We start from the raw sequence: 22174 nt of genomic DNA, 5'->3' as shown, positions 1-22174 counted from the left end.
CCAGAGACTTCACCATGGAGGATGAAGGAGTGCATGTCGGCGATACCAACTGTGCACAGAGTATGGTTCATATTACGATGGTGTCATACGGATACAGATAACCCATTGAAGCTAATATAGCTGGTGTGAGAGGTAGCTGGTCACCCGGCGAGAAAGACAGAAAAGCGAGGCTCTCACTGATGACTGAATGAACTTGGAGTCTATCCGTAGAGAGACGGTGAAGGCAGGCTTTAAAATACGTGTACACGATTGGTTTGCAGATGTTAGTTTTGTCAGCTTTTGGTAACGTAACAGATCCAGAGCGCCGGGCTCTTCATGTCCCAAGTTCCCAAAAACCCCTCCCCCGCGGGCTCTGGGCCTTTGGAGTCTTGGACCCTTGACTACCAAACTACGTCCGTGACTCTTTGCCGATCAGCCATGGCCACATGGCATCCATCGATACCTCCGCCCTAACCTCGAACCAGTGGGCCCCGCGTGAGGAACCCTGTGAACCGGTGAGCCGTGACACTTCTCACCTAGGCGGGTACAGAGCATTACGTATAGAGTTTGTGCCAGTGAGGCAGCAGGGCCCCGGTAAGCCCGTAACAGGAAGCTCGTCGCCGTCCACCTTTCCCAATTAACCAAGCCTCGCCCTCAACCTCTGGACCATCCACACATGTAGGGTCCCAACTGGAGGAGTCAGGAGTCAGCTCTCGGGTGGGGTTTGCGGTCTTTGACGGCATAATTATCCTCAAAGACATATCCGTAGCAAGCTCAGTTGGCTCGTAAAAGGGCTAACCTGATATATGCACAGGTCGGAGATGTGAACGCATAATGAAGTAGCCGCCACCACGCAATGATGATCACTTGGCGGCCGTGGCATCGCAGCTTCTAAGTACCTCGTTATCGAAGAAAGTAAATTCTTTGTGAGTCACAAGTACGAGAATACAATTTCAATAAAACAGTGTAGTGCCCACCCAGCACTTGAATTGATTTGCTTTTTCAAGCTTGCCATAAGAGAAAGATGACTCTTAGGCATCGCAGCTTCGAGATGGATATGTTGGCTTGGGCCGACATAAGGGAGGGCCGACATGAACAATGGTAGCTAGACACCGGCCCCTGTTCCGTCGAGGTCCGGCTGACATGCCTCAAGTTCCGGGTGATTCGGAAATGGCTGATGACATCTAGAACGGACAGCCACGGGCTGGCTGTCCGCCGATTGAGCGGGACAATCCACTGCAGTCCGCTTGAGCTCTCCGGTTCTGGCACCCAAATGTCTCCTCTACGCAGTACGGAGTAGATAGGTCCGGTTACTCCCCTCCTTATCTTGTTCCCGTTCACACCGGCGAAGATTTAGCGGAAAGGGGAGCGGGCGGGCCTGCGCACGGCGCTTAGGATGGCTTCAGCGTGATGCTGCTTTTGTTGAGAATGGTATGAAGTTATGAACATCATAACACAGATATTCGTATGTGTACGGATACCCCGTGCACTATTGACAACGGGTGGAGTACTCATCTTAGGAGAGACGCTGCTCGGAATATTCCCTCCTTTAGAGCCCACGCGGTATCCACGTTATTCCCACTTGTCGCCCACAGTTTCGCACACCCACGAGCCAAAATTCACAACCCAAAACTATTTCCCGATCCTCCGAGTCCGAGCTAGTTGCCAAAGCCCGACGATGAGGCGGTCGGTATCAGCAATTGATCAACACACCGATACTGTACCATTCCCGAAGGTTAGGACTGCCGCCACAAGTCGCCTTCATGTGTGGTCAAGTAGTCTCTCATCGCTTTGAGGCCAAAGCCAGCTGCCTCCTTGGTAGCCGCTTGACTGTATCATGAGGACACCATACGGATATTGGTTCTCTGCCGTTGATAATCTGACTCTGGATCGGGGCTGATGGGCATCAGCCTCCGAGCCTCCGACAAAGGCTCAGGTGACTGCCAACGGGGATTTTCTTACTCCCTGCCATGGCCCGTGTGAACTGGGGTTCTGCCCATTACGCTACCAAACTCCACTGAATAGCATGCATAGTAGGTCTTTCTGCCGAGCACGGCAAGCTTGTCGTTACCCTCGCTCACACGGACACCGCTGATCGCGTTGATTGCGTTGATCCGGACGAACAACCGAGACATGGAGCAGCCGGCGAATATGCGTACCGTCTACGGATACGGATACAGCTTAAGCCTATGGATATGGATATAGATGCATCGTAGCAGACGGATACCAAGCCCCAAAATGAAGCTTAATTCTGACACAGGCACATACCGTATATGACGACCACACTTAGGATGAAAGAGGAGTGCGAAATATAAAGAAAACAATACAAGGGAGGTAGGCAACCTGAACCTGGAGACTTGGCCACAATCCAGCCCCCTTTTCTCTGGACCGCTCGCTTCGGACTCCCCTTCGGCTCCAGATGTGATGCCACCATAGCGGGCAGAACTACCCTATTTTCTTTGCCCATTTGCTTGACGATGGCGAATTTCGTCTTATCCCTGCATAAAGACAAGGTTTTGGCCAGAGAGCTTCGGACAACAAGCCATGGCAAGGGTAATGAGGCTTCTTGGAGGAGTTTTAATGCACAAGAATTTAACCCTTCCAATTTCCAGTGACTTCATCACGATCAATCTCTCGTCTGATGCGGATACTTCCGTTTGATTCGAGCGCTTGTTGTGGTCGTCTACCTGTCCACGAACACAGTCTGTGGATGTTCGGATACTCTGTAGTACCAGACTCTTCGACACACAAAGCCTATCTGTACGGATCCTTGGACACAAATAGGGGAAGATTCCGCGCGAATTCCATCGTGACAGGACTTGAATCGCGGGGTACGTCTGCTCTTAAGACGCCCCTTCTCATGCAGAGTTGCAGGCTGCATACGGCACTCACCAGCCCCAATTTTCCCCTTCAAGACTCCAAATTCTCTTTTCGACCAGTCTCATTCTCTCATGCGCACCATTCGGACAGCCGGCTTTCGACCTCCCTTCCCTACAAACCAATACAGTAGATATCTTGTTCGGCCGGCTCGTTCACAGTCTCTTCTTACTCTCCAAGGTTTCCGTTAATTTAAACTGTGCTATCTCCTACCCACAGACGACGGCACGCACGGTGGTTTCTTGCTCGCTTAGAGCCGTCATAGCCCAATTATCCTTTCATTTGCGTGTCCCTCATTGCTTGTTGCCCAGGGCCCGTCAGGTACGGACACTTCGTATGTTCGTAGGAAGCTTGTTGGTGAATTGGTCAGCGGTCAGCCCGCCGAAGACGTCGTCCGGCCATGCAACATCGGTCCACCGCACCACCTTGAACCAGCCCTTCATCTCGTTGGCCGAGTCAACCCTAGGCTCTGCTCCATGTATATTGCCCATCATCGTCCTCCCATCACCAACAAGGGCCCATCCCAGACAGCGAGCTTAAATTCCGCCAATCAAGCCGAAAAGGCAATATAACCCAGGGCCAATCGAGCTCCCCCAGCCTGGAACGATGTACACTTTTGTGTACTACCCTCCGTGATGAGTTCGGATGGCGAGATCTCGGTTGCTTCCAGAGGTGGCAACCGGTTCGCAGTTCCCTTCCGACTTCAAAGTTTGTCTTATTATATTCCTCGCGAGCCTCTCCTCTTCAAAGAAATTCCAAGCCATCTCTTTGCTAGCCACTCTCTTCTAGCACTGCATAGCATCAACTGTTTCTCTGTCATTGTCGAGCAATTTACTCTTTATCATGCGCTTCAGTTCCATCTTTTCACTCGCAGCTGCGCTGCTGGGCGCCACCGTTCAGGCATACGGTAATCCGGGAGCCTGCTCCGGCCAGTGCTGGAGTCACGACCCTTCCGTTGTCCGTCGCGATGATGGCACCTATTTTCGTTTCGAAACTGGCAGCAAGATCGGCATTTGGAAGGCTCCCGATTTGGTAGGCCCCTGGACCTACCAAGGAGCTGCCTTGCCATCGGGTAGTAAGATCAACCTCAAGGGCAATGATGATCTCTGGGTATGTCCGGTCCAGCCTTCCTCGTCTCACTTTCGTATCTTCACTTTCTCGGCCTTCCAATTGAAGGGTTCGATCCTCCGTCATGGCTATCAACAGACAGGGTTGGAGTTGATGAGACTAGACAAAATGTCTACCTTTCAGAGCACATACTCATGGTCTTGTCTCGGGTAGGCTCCCGATGTGAACAAAGTTGGCGATCAGTACATTCTGTACTACACCGTCTCCTCTTTCGGCGTTCAGAACTCGGCCATCGGTTATGCTACCTCCACCACGATGGAGTTTGGCTCCTGGACTGACCATGGCGCCACCGGGGTCGCTTCGTCAGCCGGCAGCCGTTACAATGCCATCGATGCTCAGCTCGTCAAGTCTGGTAGCAACTATTTCCTGAATTTCGGCTCCTTTTGGCAGGACATTTTCCAAGTGCCTCTGAATGCGGCTGCAACCAAAGCCAACGGCAACCCATACAACATCGTTCTGAACACCACTGCCCCTCAGCCCGTCGAGGGTGCCTTCGTCTACGAGCGCAGCGGCACCTTCTGGGCCTTCTTCAGCTCAGGCTCCTGCTGCGGTCTCGACGCTAACCGCCCGACCCCCGGAAACGAGTACAAGATTTTCGTTTGTCGTGCCTCTTCTGTCAATGGCCCCTATACCGACAAGAGCGGCAAGAGCTGCCTGGCCGGCGGTGGCACTCTTCTTCTTCCTTCTCATAACAAAATCTATGCTCCCGGTGGCCAAGGCGTCTTGGTTGACCCTAAGCGTGGTGCGATCCTTTACTATCACTATAGTGAGTAGTCAATCTTGGCTTCAATGCGTTATCAAGTCTGACTATTTTAGTGAATACCGACGTTGGCTATGCCGATTCTCAGACTCTATTTGGCTGGAACGTCATCTCGTGGTCCGGCGGCTGGCCTTCTGTCTAGGTAGATTCTTATAATACAGTAGGAACTGACGGTCCCGGTGGATGAGAGCTGTTATATTCTTGTTCATATTATAGCTCCACATGTACTAAGGGGCATGTACATACTTTGCGCCCCAGAATATCACTTTCATGCCGATTGGAGTGTGCGATGCTGGTTACTTATCAAACTCCTTGTGTATCTCTGCTTACTACCCACTGTAATGCTTGCCGACCCTGACTCTTACTGACTTACAGTCAAGATGAATGACTAGCCATTTTGTCTCAATGGGCAATTGCTTGGCATTTCTTTCTCAGGGGAGTGAGGGGGGGGCAGGGGTGGCCAGTGTTGTACATGACGCTACCGGCCACCATTCGTTGATGGAGCCAGGCTATACGTTATCAGATCATTTGTCGCCCACAACAATCCGCCAACAATTCGATGATTTTTAATGTCTACCTAATGAGTAACCTGAGAGCATGACGACTTATGTAGCACCTGCCACCTAGGTCCTCCTCCTTTCTTCAGAGCCCTCGAACAGGAATTTCTTTCCTAATGCGAAGAGATCGAGGTATCACGGGGCTTAACTTTGATGTACCCGATGTTGCGAGTATATCTGAGCAAGGGTTTAGTTAGTCAAAGTGACTAAAGCAGATTATATTTGATCAGCTTGTACGCATCAGATTTAAACTAAACTAAACAACTAAGCAATAAAAAATTACTATCTCCGTATTCTTCAATCCCAATAGCACACTGTTGTAAATTGAGTCTGCATTTAATGGGTGTCAATGGCTGGGACCTTTGTGTGCCGTCAACGTCTTCCTTCAAGAATCAGAAAACCTTTAAATCGGAAGTGAGTGAGTACGCCCAGCCAGTCGGCAATCACAGGACACAATGACTTATGCTGGGGTAAGCTTCTTGTCCTCGGCAGGCTTTCCCTTGTCCTCATCTCGATCTCCATCAGGGCCACGGGGAGGAGGGCCGGGAGGGAACGCGCCAGGGAAACCAGGGGGATAGGCGCCGGGAAACCGGGGCGGGGCTGAACCGGGGCGGGGAATGGAGCAGGGGAAGCCCGGAGGACCTGCCGGGGGAGGAGGAGGACGTCTCTCACCATCGCCTCCGCGACCACCGCGATCACCATCTCGGAAGCACTCTCGGTCACCATCCCGGTCACCATCCCGTCCACCCCGATCACCGCCGTTGCGGTCGCCATCGCGATCCCCATTGCGGTCCTCGCGAGCAATCTTGCGATCGCCATCGCGGTCACCATCGCGCCCTCCTCCGCGTCCTCCTCGCACACAACACGATCTTCCGTCTCTGTCACGCCCACGATCTTCTTCACGGCAGTCTCGGTCGCCGTCGCGATCTCCGTCACGTCCACCACCGTTACGATCTCCGTCACGATCCCCGCCATTGCGATCCCCGTCTCCATCGCCCTTCTTCTTGTCTTCCCCCTTCTTGTCGCCTTCTGCCTGTGGGATAGGAGCAGAGGCAGGAGGAGCGGCAGCCGGAACGGCTGGGGGAGCCTGTCGAGTCACAAGGGCTGGCTGACTTAAAGCGCTGCGGCAAATTAGCTCAATGCCCTACCTTCAGTCGACAGGTTCATTCACGCCACATACCTTTGCTCGCGTGAGTCCATGCCAGACGGGGCGCCATTCGCACCCATGGTCGCCGCGACCATGATGATAAGAGACTTGGAAAAACGCATTGTGTAGCTGACAATATTATCAGACCAAGGTTTCTCAGGTATATTGTTCTTTCGATGTATAAGTATAGGTTGTCAAGAATCGGTTTTGTAAGTAGGAGGTATTAGGTCGAGGAAAGGCCAAGAATGCAATATGAGTGTTGATGATGAATACGAAAAGAAATCAATTAATAAAGGTCGAGGAGAACATCCTTTAAGTAGTTGTCCCTGCATACCTTCGAAAGCTATGGTCCGGCAATTAAACAGTTTCTTCCCACTCTGCCCGTTGTTCTTGTCCCTCCCCAATGGATCGCATCATTTTGGTGCTCCGTCTCCAACAGTTCGTTCCTCGAAGATCTTTAGCATGAGAAGTTCGTGTTGCCCGAAGTTAATTATGCTATCTACCTCCTCGAAAGGCAATTTTTGTAGAGGCTTCGACCAATGAGGTGAGTGTCAGGATGCACAGTCCGGTGGCGGAGACCGGTCGTTGGCACCGCCGCCCATCCTGATGTACGCGGCTCCGCATGGCCTGGAAGCGGCTGGCAAATAATCGAGGCAACCCTGATCAAATTCTCCAACGAGAACCGTCTCAACTTTTTTTTTGTTTACGACATTTAGAATCGTTCCCCGAAGCATAACAGCTAACCCGGCAATACCTTGCCTGCATCACCGGTCCACTCTATTAGCTGTTGGCGCGACCAGGATACTCGCTGCTTCAGCAGAAACCTTTCTGAAGAATATCAGCCGCATTTTCATTTGGTTGAATCAAGTAACTTCATGCTTGTTAATGCCTGTCGCACGCTGCCTTATAGCCAATTAAGGGAAAGCTGGTTCTCAAGACTTGGCTCAAGCTCAAGTGATTCTCTGTTTCGTTACTCAGCCTAAATTTTGGCCTACACTCTTACTGTACTGGTAGACCAGTCTCTGAAGTGAATGTATTCCACGTTGAGTAAGAGTTGTCATTGTAGGAGGCTAAATTCACCACATAGGCGCTCGCTGACTGTTGCCGCTTCCTACGTCTCAGGCGGCATGGGGTAAATGTCAGCTGTCAGTCCAAACTTCGCCGACATCCCCACCAGTTTCCTCCAACAATTGCGATGACCACCATCATCTTGAGGCGCATGCCGTAGCTTGGTCATGTCGCACACCATTCACATACAGGCTTACTAGCCCACGGATAAAAGAATAAAACTCAACTCAAGACAGCATTTGACATGCTGCTTAATAGTATCCGACAGAACTTACCGGACCCATGACAGCCATGACTGCCCAATGATACGCCTGCTGTGGAGGAATTGGAGTTGGTCACTAACGCAACTGCCAAGATGGGTCCTGACTTTCCGACCTTTCATTGGGTTTCTCATCCATCAACAATACTTTCCCATCGAGTTCATGCAGCTCGTCCGAATTTTGTCAATTCTTTTCACCGTCAGATAGTTTCCAAGCTTCCGGGGCCAATCTCTTCTATTCTCTTTCTTTCTAAATGATTCTGACTGAGCTTTGAAGTCGGTACTCGAAAGCTATCTGAGCTTTCTTGTTCATCCAAGTCAAAGTATGCAAGATGTGATTGAATGACGCGTCTTCTCCCAACCAAGTCTAGCGTAAACGAGGCGTATAAAACGCGGTGGTTAAGCATGAGATCGATAAGCAATGCAACCTGGTCTCGGTGTGAACGGTGGGCAACAAACAGCCATCTATGGCAAATAATCCTTTCACGCCGGCATTTCCGGTTTGGCAGATCATTGGCAGTGTCTTTAGTGCCAGGTAGCCGGAGTCACTTCTAGATACGCATCGTCTTCAGTAGTCTAAATGAGCACTAGACGAACAGTGCGCATTCTTGGTTTCCCACTCGCTCTCTAGCCTCAAAGCCCATGCGGAAACGGGAACTGCACATCATTGAGGCAAGGTAATGGGACAATATTGCTAGCATGAGTTCGGCTAATCTGATTTTTACGTAACTAAACTGCTGCATGCATGCGGGCCTCCAGTACCGTGTCACAAGTTTGAGTTGGATATTAAACCCTGGCTCGCGTTCTTTTATGCCTGCTTCCCCGACATTACCATAAGGATGAAGTCTTCCGAAGCCGGGTAAGTCTCCTAATGCCTTGGTTGATAGAGCATGAAGTTAGGAGCTCCCTGTTCCCCGGCTTGTATCCGAGACGTAGCTCAAGCCATGACAGCGGCCCCAGATGATTATGGATACAGGAGCCATTGCTCGGCCATGTTTAGTTACATCGACTTTATCGAAGATCGATTGTTTCTGTATTCGTTTCGTCCTTAATTAAACTCCAGTGCTGAAAAGTCCTGGGAATGAAGGGCGAATGGCTGAGCGAACGTCAAAGCTTTCAGCTTCGACGGCGTGGCGTCATTCCCGTCTTTTACATATGCTTTGACTCCTCGCCTCACTTTCTTAGTTTCGGCATAATGCATATATCCCATCTCCTTTCGACATCTTGTGTTTCTTGAATGAAGCCCGCTTTGACAGCTTTATTTTGTCACGACATCAAACTTGCATCCTGTGGCCGTGTGTATGCCCCACGTTCATGCCAGCACCCAATGAATGGACTATACACATATAGCTGTTATGTCAATCATTTTCATCTCCATCTTCTGGGTAGCCACGTTTCATATCTCAGGCTATTAGGTGAGTAAGATGGACAGTATCCACAGTGGCGTTGAATTTTGCAAGTTGCATTGACAGCCCGCACATGTTGGAAAAATGCAGTCTGCTGCACCTGTAAGATGGCTGAGATCTGGGTGTAGAATTAGAATCACTGTGATACAAAATGCAACTTCCCCACCTGTCTTTGGTTGGTAATCGCAAGTTCTGGCCAGAAAAGAGTCAAGACTATGATAGAAGTATACAACGGCACTAGAACATTCTTAGACACACAGTCCTGCAAGAGGGCACCATGCGAACCGGAGGACAACAGGGTTGAATCCAATGCTACGGAATTCTTCCAGCTCTCTGTTAGCACCACCTCCTAAGCTAGATTTCTTGGGCCTAAGCAAAATGTAAGTAGAATAGCCAGCATACCTGTCATATTAGACATAAAGCCACTTTACCCAGACAAACGCCGTCCAAGGAACGAGATTTCAGAAATGGTTCTTCTTGATATTCAAGCAATCGGGTATAAACAACCAACTCAATTGGCTCTCAATCTCCAAAGCCCATTTGAATGGAAAGCTATGAACAAAACTGAAGGTACAAGTCCCCGTGCCTTTTTGATTGCACAGCTGATCCAGAGGCTGGGATGACGATATTGAACAATGATTAAAGACGTTCGTGGAATGTGTTCAGAGGTGTTGGAGCCTTTCAAGCTTCACCTCCGCCCTTAAAGTATGCTTCCTAGGTACACATCAGTGAACTTTTCTCGTCATCTGTCTATATCTACCGGAAGCTTGAGGGGCAAATGGCCCGAGGCAGCAAACATATATCCGTTGCCAGTCATGGAGCCAGATGTTATTCATAACGTTTGCAGATGCGCCAACCTACATTTCAATATCTTGAAGTACCTTATATCGCATCAAAGTATCATTCTGATGAATATGGATTCAGTACATTGCTCCATACTTTCAAGACTAAGTATTGTAGGCCTCTTTGAGATCTGAAGACCTCGTACGTTAATAAGTTCGAGCATCCAAGGCCCGGGATGGATGTACTGGTCCTTTAAATGGAGGTCATGGTAATGTCAGTTATGTAGCAAATTTCCTGACTCAAGTAAAATGAGATCACGAACAACACTAAACCTATGCGCTTGTTGATAGTCACGCAAAGCGTGTTGGCGACGCAGCTCACTTGACGACATCGCTCCACGAACCTAAAGCCGCAAAAGCTTCGCAAGGCATTGAAGACACCAAGCTCCTCTTAGACTCAAATTAGCTGACGATACAGGAACGGCAGTGCTGAATGTTTGGTTACATCGTAGCGACATAGTGTCTCATTGTTGAAGTCTTCGATTATCAAGTAATTAAGGCGAAACGAAGCAAGGATTTGGAAGAACAAGCATGTAAGCTGACATGATGAATATTTAGGCAACGAGTCCGAATCTGCATCCACTAAGTTGACGAACCGTACGCGAGTGAGCACAAATGTGTGTGAACACTCAGTGTGTCAACGGGACGTCAACGGAAATTATTCACGATTGCACGACTGAATATCATTCGATACGTCGAGGAAAAGATTTTCAAGGTTTCGAAATAGAAATGTAATATCGTTTCTTCTTTCGAACACCATGCTGCCATATGATTCCTCCTCCCTGTCCAGTGTGCAAGCTATTCTCCAGAGCTGTGTCGAGGATTTCATCGCAAGCCTTCCTGAAACTCCGTGATCTTTCCAGTTTGCCGGCTTTCCATAATGCAAATGAGCTATTTCGCTGTTTTCCGACACCCAGAGAACTCCTTATCTAGTCCATGCGAGGGGGGCCGGCGTGTCCGTTTTGCCCGTTTGGCTCAGGACTGTCCAACCGCTTGGTTATGTTGCGTGCCAAGTGAATGAGCTGCCTTAGCTGGAAGTCGGAGTCATTCGTCCCATTATTGAGCTGTGCGCCGACCAGGCCAATTGTCTTACACATGCTGATGAGGGTCTCACGCGCTAACTTGGAGGCAGTCTCCGGAGACTGTTGGCGGTACTGTTGTCCTCGTCTGTCGTCGATCGTTGAGAAGGACTCAGGTTCGCGAAGAACTGTTAAAATGGACGGAATGCCCGTGATGGTTGGGCTACCGGGATCTCTCTGGTTGCGCGTAGCAGTGGTAGGGCTTTCTGACATCTTGCAGCGTGAAGACGAACGAACGTGATAATCTTCTGGTGATTTTAATGCTTCTGGATGGCTTCTGAGAGGTGAGTCAGCACTTGGTGCGACGCCCAAAAGCCAGCCAAAGCTGCTTACTAGGATTCTTACTTGCCTATGGTAGTATAACGAGGCACCTATCTGAGCCGAGTACTAAAGGCGCAGCTGTGTCGGGGCCAGAGAGAAGTTTAGAAAGGAAGGTGGATAATACCGCCACATTACTTGGGATGGAGATGGAAGAAATAGTACGGGGGGTGGCAAGACGCTTGGTCACAAGGTCAGATTCCGTTCAAGGTTTCGCGTCTGTCTCCTCATCAAACATCGTCTGATATTGACAGAAGTTAATTCCGCGTGTAGCCGCCACAGCGACGCTTCTCTAGTTCCAATTAAAGTTCTGAGCGTAAAACAAAAGCATTTATGTCTGTTATTAGAAACAAGGAGAATTAACCTAAATGTTCGATGCAGTATTTGATTCGTAAGTAGGTGTTAACTCATGGAGGCTGATATGTGACTGCTTCCTGGTTCATCTAGCAAGATTTGGTCACATTGTCAGATTCAAGAGAATATGAAGCCCACCCTGTCTCTGCCTGGCACAGTGATGCACAATCCTCTTGGCGAATTGGGCTGCGAAATACTCGCGGGGAAAGGAGACTTTCTGCTCCACGGCGGGTGGGTTGCGGGGAGGCGACGAACGGGCCAGAAACCCGGCTTGCGGGCGTCCATAACTGCCGGCGTCAGGTGGGGTCAGAGAGCGGCGCTTGGCTCTCGAGTCAGTGCAAAGACCTATTAACAGGCTTCTTTTTGGGCATACGTCAGTACTTGTCCTTCCAGCTGATGCTGCAGTGTAGAGAACCAAAGGACAGGAGGTGAACGCTAGGATATGTGATGTGTCATGCATGGTCTTTGCTCATGGTTTGGGTCCAGTCGTTGGGAAGCTGTGGTGTTTGCAGACTGAAGCGTTGCCGTGAGAGCCTGTCAGCTGCAAATGTACGACGCATATCGAGATTGTCACGACATTATGTTTGAACTCACAATATAGTTGGCTAAATCACTCTCTGAGCGAGCAGTCTTTCAAAAGGGACGGGGGGGCTTAGGTCGGTCAAGTGTCACATGTGTCGAAACAACTATTCAACTTGCTTGACCCCATATCAGTAAGTAACTCGACGATGCCGAAGGGATAGGAACAGCACGGCGCTACTTGTGAGACATTAAAGTAGTCCATTAGAAGAGACAGCGGCAGTGTACATTACATTAGATAGCCCCGCCATATCGATTGACTTTCTCTTCTGGCAACCAGATTTTCCCCAATGTCAGGGAAGAGATATCTTCTTCATCTGATAACGGAGCCATTCATCATCAAGCCTCGGCGTAAGCCCAAGTCTGTTTAGGATACAACGCCTTCTTGTACATCACAAACCTCACAAACTGTCCATGTAATTATTACAGAAGAACATATTCGTCGCGTTTTGCATAAAGAATGCCAATCACTTACTAGCGCCCCGTGGCAGTGCATAACAAGCAAAGGTTGTAAGCAACATTTCGTAGGTGGTGCCATCTTCTTTTGTCACGCCAAGACTTTGATACATTGACGCTCATCTGCCATTTGAGCTAGGGGTTCAGCTTCGTGACATCTCTTTCATGTTCTTCACCTTCAGGGCTATTTCTTCAACCACGGCTTGGGGCATCCTCTGTCGCCGATCAATACCCCTCGGCACCTCATTATTATTTTCACTAGACACAATTATTTCCCTTGAAATTCCCTTCCATAGATGGCGGACAATTATAAAATCAGCTCATCGCCATTGGCTGCTCAAGGTGGCGTGGAGCATAGCCACGAATCAACCCCGCTGCTCCCAACGAATGCGTTCCGTGCCGCACACCACTCAATCTCAAGACGCATTGCACATGAGGGCGAAAGTGGACGCGATGGGTTTCATATCCGCCACCTTCTCTGTGTGCTTTGGCGAAGCTCATGTACTGCCTCAATGTTCGTCAACGTAATATGGCCCATTGTACCCAGTGCTGTTGTGTTGTGGTTCTTGCTCGGGTTGCATCTTTCCAAGTTTGCGACTGCCTCCGCGGCTGTCGTGCCGTCAGCGAATCTTCTCGGGTTCGCCGGACAAGAGTTCTCTTGGAAGATGCCCAAGGCGGCTGGTATATTAATCGAGACGACGTTTGTATCAATGGTCGAGACCATCATCTTCATTGTGCTCATTCTAAAGCACGAAACATGCTTCTCAAGAGAATGGCGACGAAAACAATCTAACCCCTATCATCCAGGTCGCATTTCTCGAGAACATCTTGACGAACATTACTTTGCCTTGGCTTATGCTTCTTTTTCGGGGGGATTCGCCATGCAAGTCAAAAGTTCCATGCCATTGTATCTGAGGTCGGCACCGGACTACTTTTAGTTGCTGGTTTCGGAATTCTGATTCCCAGTACCTTCTGCTCTGCTCTCAATTCCGAGATGGTTTCCAACCTCCATGGGCTATGGGCGAGGCATGAGGATTTCAATGATGGCACTCTTCAGGCTAATGTCCTTCACATTAGTCAGGCAACCTCAATTGCTCTCATTATTGCCTTTGCACTTTACGTCTGGTATCAGGCCGAATCCATCACAGCGTCCTCGATGAGGTCATCGAGACAGACGAGCAACGCGATGCTGACCGTTAAGCGGATATGGAGAAGCCCAAGTTCACCTTGACTGAATCTTGAATCGCCCTTTTCATATTACTGGTGCCAGTGACGCTTCTTCTGATCTTCCTGGTCCGAGGCATGGAATACATCGTTCATAGCGGTGCTCGGAACCATTTCTTAGAACTTATATTGCTTCCTCTGGTGGATAAATCAGCGGAGAATTTAAGAGCGATTGATGAAGCTTGGGTTAAGGAACAAAGTTCAGACAGGGCGGACACGAATCATACTTCACGAGACTGATAGCTACTTGTAGATGGGTTCATCGACGTTGCACTCTATTCTTGCCTAACTCCTTCCATACAGATGGGCCATTAGTCGTGTTAGCTAGATGAGCTCTGGGAAACTCATGTATCGCAACTTTGAGATGTTCATGATAGCTCTTCTCGTCCTATCGATTCCCATCGTGGGAAATTTTCTGCGGAATGGAGAATCGAACTGGCTCGAAGGTGCTTTGCTTGTAGTAAGTTTACTTTACAGATGAACAAACCCTGGGAATGCGCGATTGCTGAACGTTTTAGATTGTCTGTACAATCATTGCTATCGCATGGTGGCATTATTCCAACCCTTACGTAGCAACTTCCAACGGCCTATATTCTATGGATACTGTCGATGTCACAATCAGCATTCAGGCACTTCAAGAGCTCCGAAAGCTGTTGCGGAAAAGCCAAGTAGTTTGAATTGAAGTCTGTCGAGGATTGACGAAATAAGCCACCTGCATATATTAGTATTGAAAACACCAAAGAAAGCTTGGCGTTGACCTTGGAATCTTATTGATCTAGCTTGCGGGTATTTTGCTACAAATGCATGTCTTTTCCAGCCTGTGGTGAACATGGGTGACGTGGCAGTCAGACAAGATTGAAGGTGAGCCCATGCCTTTGAACTTTCATCTTCTACGAATTCACTGTGATAAAAAGCTCATCAATTACTTGTTAATGGTCCCGGCGCATATCACTAGTGGTCTCTAAACTCATATATGTCACTGAGCGTGCTCTGACTACTCCATGCAATAAAGTTGAAGTAAGCTAAACATCCTCCAAATCGAACGAAACACTTCCTAGGTACATATCGTGAAGGAACGTCCAGCTCCAGTCGTCAGTACATGCACTTCCTAGTGATACGGATTGGCCCTCGTTCGTAACTTGTGTGGGTACCAAAGTCAATGGCGGAGGTTGCATGTGATCCTCGGCGCCTAACGCTTTCTCGATGGCCAGTGTAGATTGTTGGTCTGACGACTCTGAAGCCGTGAAAGAAGATATTTCGAGTAGCGTCGTAGGCATGCTGGGCCGGGCGGAAACATCCAGTTGCGTGGTCTTCTCTAAAGTCGAATTTTCGAGGCGCGTCCGGTTGAGATCGCGCTTACAATAACCGTCCCTGATGATCGAGCTATTGCTCACCATTCTGTCGGAATTTTCCACCCATTCTTCCAGCCCTCCAGTATCACCTCCCATGCGAACACCAAGCTTCCCACCCGTGGGCAGCCGAGATGAAGTACGATGCCTGAGATTATGATGGTGATCTTGGACCATAGCTGAAAAGTATTGATCCACCTCAGCAGATCTTGCGACGAACGCTGCTGCCACTCCGGAATTTTTTGCCATATTCTTCAGGGCGTCAAGCATGATGGCAGTATTACTGCTACACACATTATTCGACGAAGTCCCGGAATCTTGGCCGAGCAATTCTAGATTACCGGACAGTGAACCCCGGGCATCCATGTGCGGAAAGTATTTAGCATAGATGGCCACGAATGACGCTGTGTAGATAACAAATGCAACGAGAGGCGAGTGTGGAAGACTTCCACCTGACAAGCGAATCAAAGAAACAACAGTCTCTGCTGCTCTGAACACTTCGCTGGCACTCTCCTCCCAGAATCCAAAGGGGACCGCACTTTGCGGAAATGTTGGCTCATCTAGCGGGCCGCTCGGCTTTTGGCAGTTGATGGGAACGAACGGAAGGTACTGACGATGGATCATTATTGTACAGAGAGAATACAGGAGGTGTAAGAGGACGAAAGTGCCTGAACTGCTCTCATGGCGGAAGTAGTTAACAGTGTTCATCGTTAAGAACATTCCCGGATTATCGAGCCCGTGACCAAAAGTCTCCAGTTCTCGCCGCAATTGATAGAACGAAGAATCATGACTCCATGGCGGGACGCTCTTCTCCAAAAAACGACCTCCTGCGTTCGTGTACTGGGAGATTCGACCCCATATGTCCGTCAGTTGAACAAAACAACCGAGAAGACTGCATTGATGGAGCGCCTCAGGTTCAGACAGATTGCTGGAGAAAAATGGTTGTTGATTTCGACGGCTCAAATCAAAGTCTTCTTTGGCACATGGCAAATGAACGTGCATATCTTCGGAACGTATAAAGAAGGGTCTCTCTTTGCCGCAGGAAATGAGACGATCGAAGATAAAACAACTGAATATCGTTCTGCGTCTGATCTCTCGTTCGCAAGTTGACTCTCCGCATGTGGTATTTGGCTTACTTTCGTGTCCGAGCCCGAGTGCTTGCGCCATGCGCCCCGCTGCTCCAATGAGCATCCAGGCTGAAAGGCCTTCGTGGTCTGGCGAGATCCATTCATAAAGCGCAAGCATAAGCAAGGCCTGGACGCGCTCAACCGATCCAATAGATGTTGCTTTAATGAAAGAGCCAAGCGAATTGTCCAACAGCCTCGCGAATGAGTCGGAAGGAGCGCGAACTTCCAGTTGGCCATGAGGTGTGTTGTCGTAGTAGCCCGAGTTGGGTTCGACGTCTAACATGGGCTCTGTGAGGGGCAATAGGTCTGGGTGATATCTTCCTGCCAATGCCAAGATCCCGAGAAGAACTAGGCAAGTATCAAAAGATACCTGGTCTTGCCCAGTGGTCAAGTCATAAATTGTCCTTTTGATTGTTGGTGCGTGAATGAATGGGAGTTCAACCGCAAAATGCTGTTGGAAAGTTGCCAGGATCTTATCCCACAGCCCTCGGTCAACGCACCGCATAGCCTGTAAAACCTCGTGGCAATTACTTCTTGGCATCTTGGTCTTACCAGCCCTTCGTGGTCGTTTGCGCCCAGAGCCTGTGACGCTTGCATCTTGCTTATCGTTAACCGGGGACATGGGCCTTTTAGATGGCAACGGAGCTGGAACGGGCCAGGAACAATTGCTGCCGCTCTTCTTGCAGTTCTCGCAGGGAGAATCCAGCTGGCCAGTGTTGTCGCATTTGATCTTGGATCGCCTGCACCTCACGCAAGCAATGCTTGATCGTATTCGCATTGTCGCCACCATGTTCGTTGTCGCTTGGGCCTGGAGTCACGACCTCGTCAGGCTGCTGGTTGGTTTTTAGTCAGATGTCAGGCACCTTGTAAAGTTCAAATCAAATGCAGCCCGTTTATGCAACAGGTTCAGGAGTGGGCAAAGCGTTATCAAGTTTGTGGGTTGACAGAGTGAGCAGAGGTATTAAAAGAGAGATGGAGAACTTGGTGAGCAGTCCAATCTGAGCGGCGGGCTTCACCCTTGGGATCAGCACAGCCACAGTTCTGACTATCATTGCTAATCTCGCATACACTTTCAGCCACACTTTAGCTACGGAGGTGCCTTTCAAGAGTTTCTGCCGCCAGTGCTAAGGAAAGTCGCCCTACTAATAAAAGTAACATAATAAAGCTATATACACTTTAGGGTCCGGCCCGCCTTATTGGGGGCCATCTTTACCCTCATGGGTAAGCTACTTTATTTGTTTTTATAGTTTACTTTTCTTTTAAGGGTCTAGCCCGCCTTATTAGGGGCCATTTTTACCTTTATAAATAAATAAGTTTACTAAGATAAATATTATATATTCTTTTACTAAGTAATAAACTTTATAACTAACTATAGCCTAGCCGTGATTAACTATACTAATATAGCTTAAACTATTAATTACTATATAATATAATAATAGTATATATATATATATATAAGTTAAAGATATATTAGATATTAATAAGGGTAGAGTTATTTTAATAATAATAATAAGGATATTTCTAATATTATTATTATAAACTATGATTACCTAGAGGTCTATAAACTTAGTTAAGTAAGTAATTTATAAATATTACGACCTAATAAATATAGTAAGGCTAGGGGCCCGCCCCTACAGGACCTGCGGTAGTTACTATACTATATATATAAAAAATACGAACTTAAGATAACTCCTCTTAAAATAAAAATAATTATAAATAAATTACGTAATTATAATTATATAATAAAATAAAGAACGGAGATTTATAAAAAAGTAAAATAAATAATCGTATATAAATAAAATAAATAACTATTTAATAAATAGTTAAGTAATTATAAATAATAGTATTATAAAAAGATATATTTAGGAATGAGCTTATATATAATATAAACTTAAACTAAATATAAAAATAGACTTTTATAGCTTTTTTAATAATTAACTTAATATTAAATCTTATAATTACTTTTTAGTTATTTTTTATTAAAAAAACCTTTTTAATAAAATTATAATTAATTATTAAAACCTTACTTATTTTATAATTTATAATAATAGTTTTAAAAAAGCTATTTATAATTATAATACTATTTATTTAGTATTTATAACCTTAATTTCTATTAATATACTTATTATAATTAGCTAGTTATAATACTTTAATTATTTTTATTTAATAAGTTTATTTTATAAAAATACTAACTAAATAATATAAATAATATCTTTTTATATCTTTATTAAATTACTTATTCCTAGTTTAATTTCTTTTTCCTAAGTAATTTATTTAAAAACTTAGTTAAAGAAATAAAAATAGCCCTAATAAACGTTAATTTTAATAACGAAGTTATTTTTAATAAGAACGTTTATAAATAATTTAAAAAACGAGTTAAAAAAGAAGATATAAATATTATTAAAATATTAATTATACATAATAAAACTATAAACGAGCTTTAAACCCTTAAAATTATAATTTAATAATTTAAAAATAGCCCTTAATATATTTAGGATTTAAAAAAATAAAATTATTTAACTAAGAAAGTAAGAAATAAATATTAATATCTAGGCTTTTTTAAAAAAAAGTTAATATTTTCTAAGTTATTATTAATATTATTAATACCTCTATTTAAAAAAAATAATAAAAATTTAAGTTTAATATATTTATTATTTATAAAAATACCCTAAGTATTCTTGAAATATTTTTAATTTAAATTAAGAATTACTAAAAAATTTTATTATAAAGATTTTATTAGTAAAACTAGAAAGTTATATATATTATTAGCTTTTTTTAATAAACGAGCCCTTAAATAGTTTGAGTTTATTTAAAAAAAATACTTTAATAAAAAAGATTTTTAATAAATACTTTATTAAAATACGTAATATTTATTATAATTTTAATAAATTTAAAAAAAACTCTTAGATCCCTATTTTAAAATCTTAATAAGATATAATAAATTAAATATTACTTAGTATAATTATAATAAACTAAATTAATAAAGGATTCTTTTATTAAATTAAAATACCTTAATACTTAGCTAGACTTTATTAATAAAATAAAAATATTTATATTTTATTAAAATATAAAGAATAAAATAAAAAACGAGCTAGTCCTATTTAATAAATTAAAAAACTTCCTTTAGTATAATAAACTTATTATTAAACTTACTAATTAACTCTATAAATATAAAAATAAAATAAAAACGTAGAAAGACTTTTAATATAAAACGTAAGTACTAATAATAACCTTAATATAGTTTCTAAATAAATTAGAGACTTTATAATAACTAAGATAATAATTACTAAAATACTATTTATAAATAATATAACGGCCTTATAAACTTTAATATTAAAAAAGATTACTTAAAAAAAAGAATTTAAATACTATAACTATAATAAACTAAGATATATAATTAGAGATTATTAATAACTTAAGTATATTTAATACTAACTAGGTCTTAAAAAATAAGTTAATATTATAAATAAAAAAGTTCTTTATAAATAAATCTTATAAATATTTTATTATAATAATAACTATATTACTTACTAAAATAATAAAGAATAAACTAAATAATACCCTAAAAAAACTTAAAAAAATAATAGATAATTAAGATATAATATTACTTTACTACTTATTAAAATAATATTTATAATAACTAAAAAAGAAGTTATCTTAGTATATTAACTATATACCCTTAAAAAAATAATATTAAGTATATTACTATACTTTTTTAAATTTATAAAAATATAAAAAAAAACACTAAAATAAACCCTATTATAAAAAATAGCCTTTACTTCTTTAAAAAAAACGAATTATATAAAAGCTCTAAATAAGTATAAAAAAGTAACTCTTTAAATTTAAAAAAAGAGGACTTAATATAAAGATTTTTATAAATAACCTTATTTATATAATATAATAAAATTATAAATAAAAAATAATTCTTTAAACCTAGAGGACCCTGATCTAAAGAAAATCCTAACTAAGTTTATTTATATAATAAAATAAGAGAATAATAATAAGAAATTTATTTATAAAATTAAAAAAGAGCTTAAAAACTTAATATATAAAAAATAAAATTAAAATAATTAAAAAAATAGACTTAAAGTTTAAAAAAAAGTTAAAAAAAGAATTAACTTTTAGCTTAATAAAAAACCCTATACGGGCTTTAATAACCTTTTTTTTAAACAAATATTATATAATTTAAATAAACCTTACGAAGTTATTTAATAACGTACTTAAATAGAAATTAATTATAAATTCTATTTTAATATTAATAATACTAATTTTAAAAAAAACTCTAATAAGAATTAATATAAAAATATTGACCTACTTAATAATAAATAAACTATATAGTTTTATAAAATAGGGGAACTTAAAAAAAATACTTATAATACCTTAAATAAAAAGAAATAGCTCCTTATTTAAAACTAAAAATATATTTTATAAAGAATTATTTTAAATAAAATACTTAAATAAGAAATATTTTTTAGTACTTCTTATTTTAAAAAAAACTATTTCTATTTATAAAAACGTAATAACTAACTTATTAAAAGTATTTATATTAATAATTAGTTATTAAATTAAATATTTATATACTTTAATAGAGTTAGTAAAATAACCTTTAAACTAGACCTAAGTTTTTTTTATAAATTATTAATATAATTAAAATATAAATTAATAAAAAATAAAAATATAATATACTTATATAATAAGTAGCGTATTATAACGAGCTGCATACTTTTTATAACTTTTTAACTTTTTTTTATAAATTAACTTAGTTATAATATATAAAATTAATTAAAACTATATATTACACTCTTTATTATTATTATTTTAAATTATTTTATAAGTTCGTATATTATATTTAAGCTTTTTATAATTATTATATTATTATGTATATAATTTAATAGCTTTTATATAACCCTTTTTCTAAAGGTTATTCTCTTTTTTAATATTAATATTACTTTTTTTTATTTTTTAATATTTTTTATTTTAGTATTATTAAATAACTCTTTAGAAAGTAACTAGGTCTTTTTTATTTTTTTAGTACTTATTTAGTATTTTTTATTTTTTATATAAAGCTTATAATTCTTTATTTTAATAATAATAAGTTTATAAACTAACTTATTTATACTTCTAGTTTAAAAAATTAATTATTTTATATATTAATATTAATAAGCTATTTTAATATATTTAAATCTTATTTTTAAAAAGAGATAATATTTTATATATTTTTTTAGTACTATAGTTAGTATTTTTTAAATCCTAAGAGCCTTAGCTACTTAGTTATAAGTTTAATAATATTAGTATTTTTTAATTTAAAATCTAAATAAAAAAATAACTATTTTAAAATTAAAAAATTAAAAACTTATTACTTATTTAAAACTAGCTCATATATTATTTTTTATTTATTAAAATAAAGAATACTACTTTAAAAATAAAAAAAAGTCGTTCTTTATAATATATAAAATCTATATTTATATTATCTTTTTTAATTTCTTTATTATATAAATATTTTAATAATTTAAAATACTTAATATTAAAAAAACTAAAGCTTATATAATAAATAAGAAGGTATATAAAGAGTAATAATATTTTATTCTTTATAATATTTTTTTAAAAATTAGTTAATTTATAATTATTATAATTATTAAGGATTAAGAAGTAATAAGAGCCCTTT

General features: G+C 42.3%; 3 protein-coding genes across 3 annotated transcripts; 1 reads left to right on the top strand and 2 right to left on the bottom strand.

The window, feature by feature from the left end:
• Nucleotides 1-3699: 3699 nt before the first annotated feature.
• On the top strand, nt 3700-4886 carry N0V96_000003 (uncharacterized protein; the record flags this gene model as incomplete). The annotated part of the gene is made up of 3 exons (XM_053191853.2): nt 3700-3966; nt 4138-4750; nt 4801-4886. The coding sequence occupies 3 exons, from the start codon at nt 3700-3702 to the stop codon at nt 4884-4886; spliced, it is 966 nt and encodes a 321-aa protein (XP_053050937.2).
• Nucleotides 4887-5761: 875 nt separating this feature from the next.
• Nucleotides 5762-6543, bottom strand: N0V96_000002 (uncharacterized protein; the record flags this gene model as incomplete). The annotated part of the gene is made up of 2 exons (XM_053191854.2): nt 5762-6422; nt 6482-6543. 2 exons carry the CDS (start codon nt 6541-6543, stop codon nt 5762-5764), a joined length of 723 nt encoding a protein of 240 aa, XP_053050938.2.
• Nucleotides 6544-10952: 4409 nt separating this feature from the next.
• N0V96_000001 (uncharacterized protein) lies at nt 10953-11315 on the bottom strand (the record flags this gene model as incomplete). Its single annotated transcript, XM_065755785.1, has 1 exon — nt 10953-11315. The coding sequence occupies one exon, from the start codon at nt 11313-11315 to the stop codon at nt 10953-10955; it is 363 nt and encodes a 120-aa protein (XP_065615025.1).
• Between the last annotated feature and the right edge of the window lie 10859 nt (nt 11316-22174).

This window comes from Colletotrichum fioriniae (assembly GCF_027942845.1).
Source record: "Colletotrichum fioriniae strain IMI 355084 chromosome Unknown scaffold_1, whole genome shotgun sequence".
NCBI classification, from domain to species: domain Eukaryota; kingdom Fungi; phylum Ascomycota; class Sordariomycetes; order Glomerellales; family Glomerellaceae; genus Colletotrichum; species Colletotrichum fioriniae.
The sequence above is the reverse complement of the archived record's forward strand: the minus strand, read 5'-3'. Positions and strand labels throughout refer to the sequence as shown.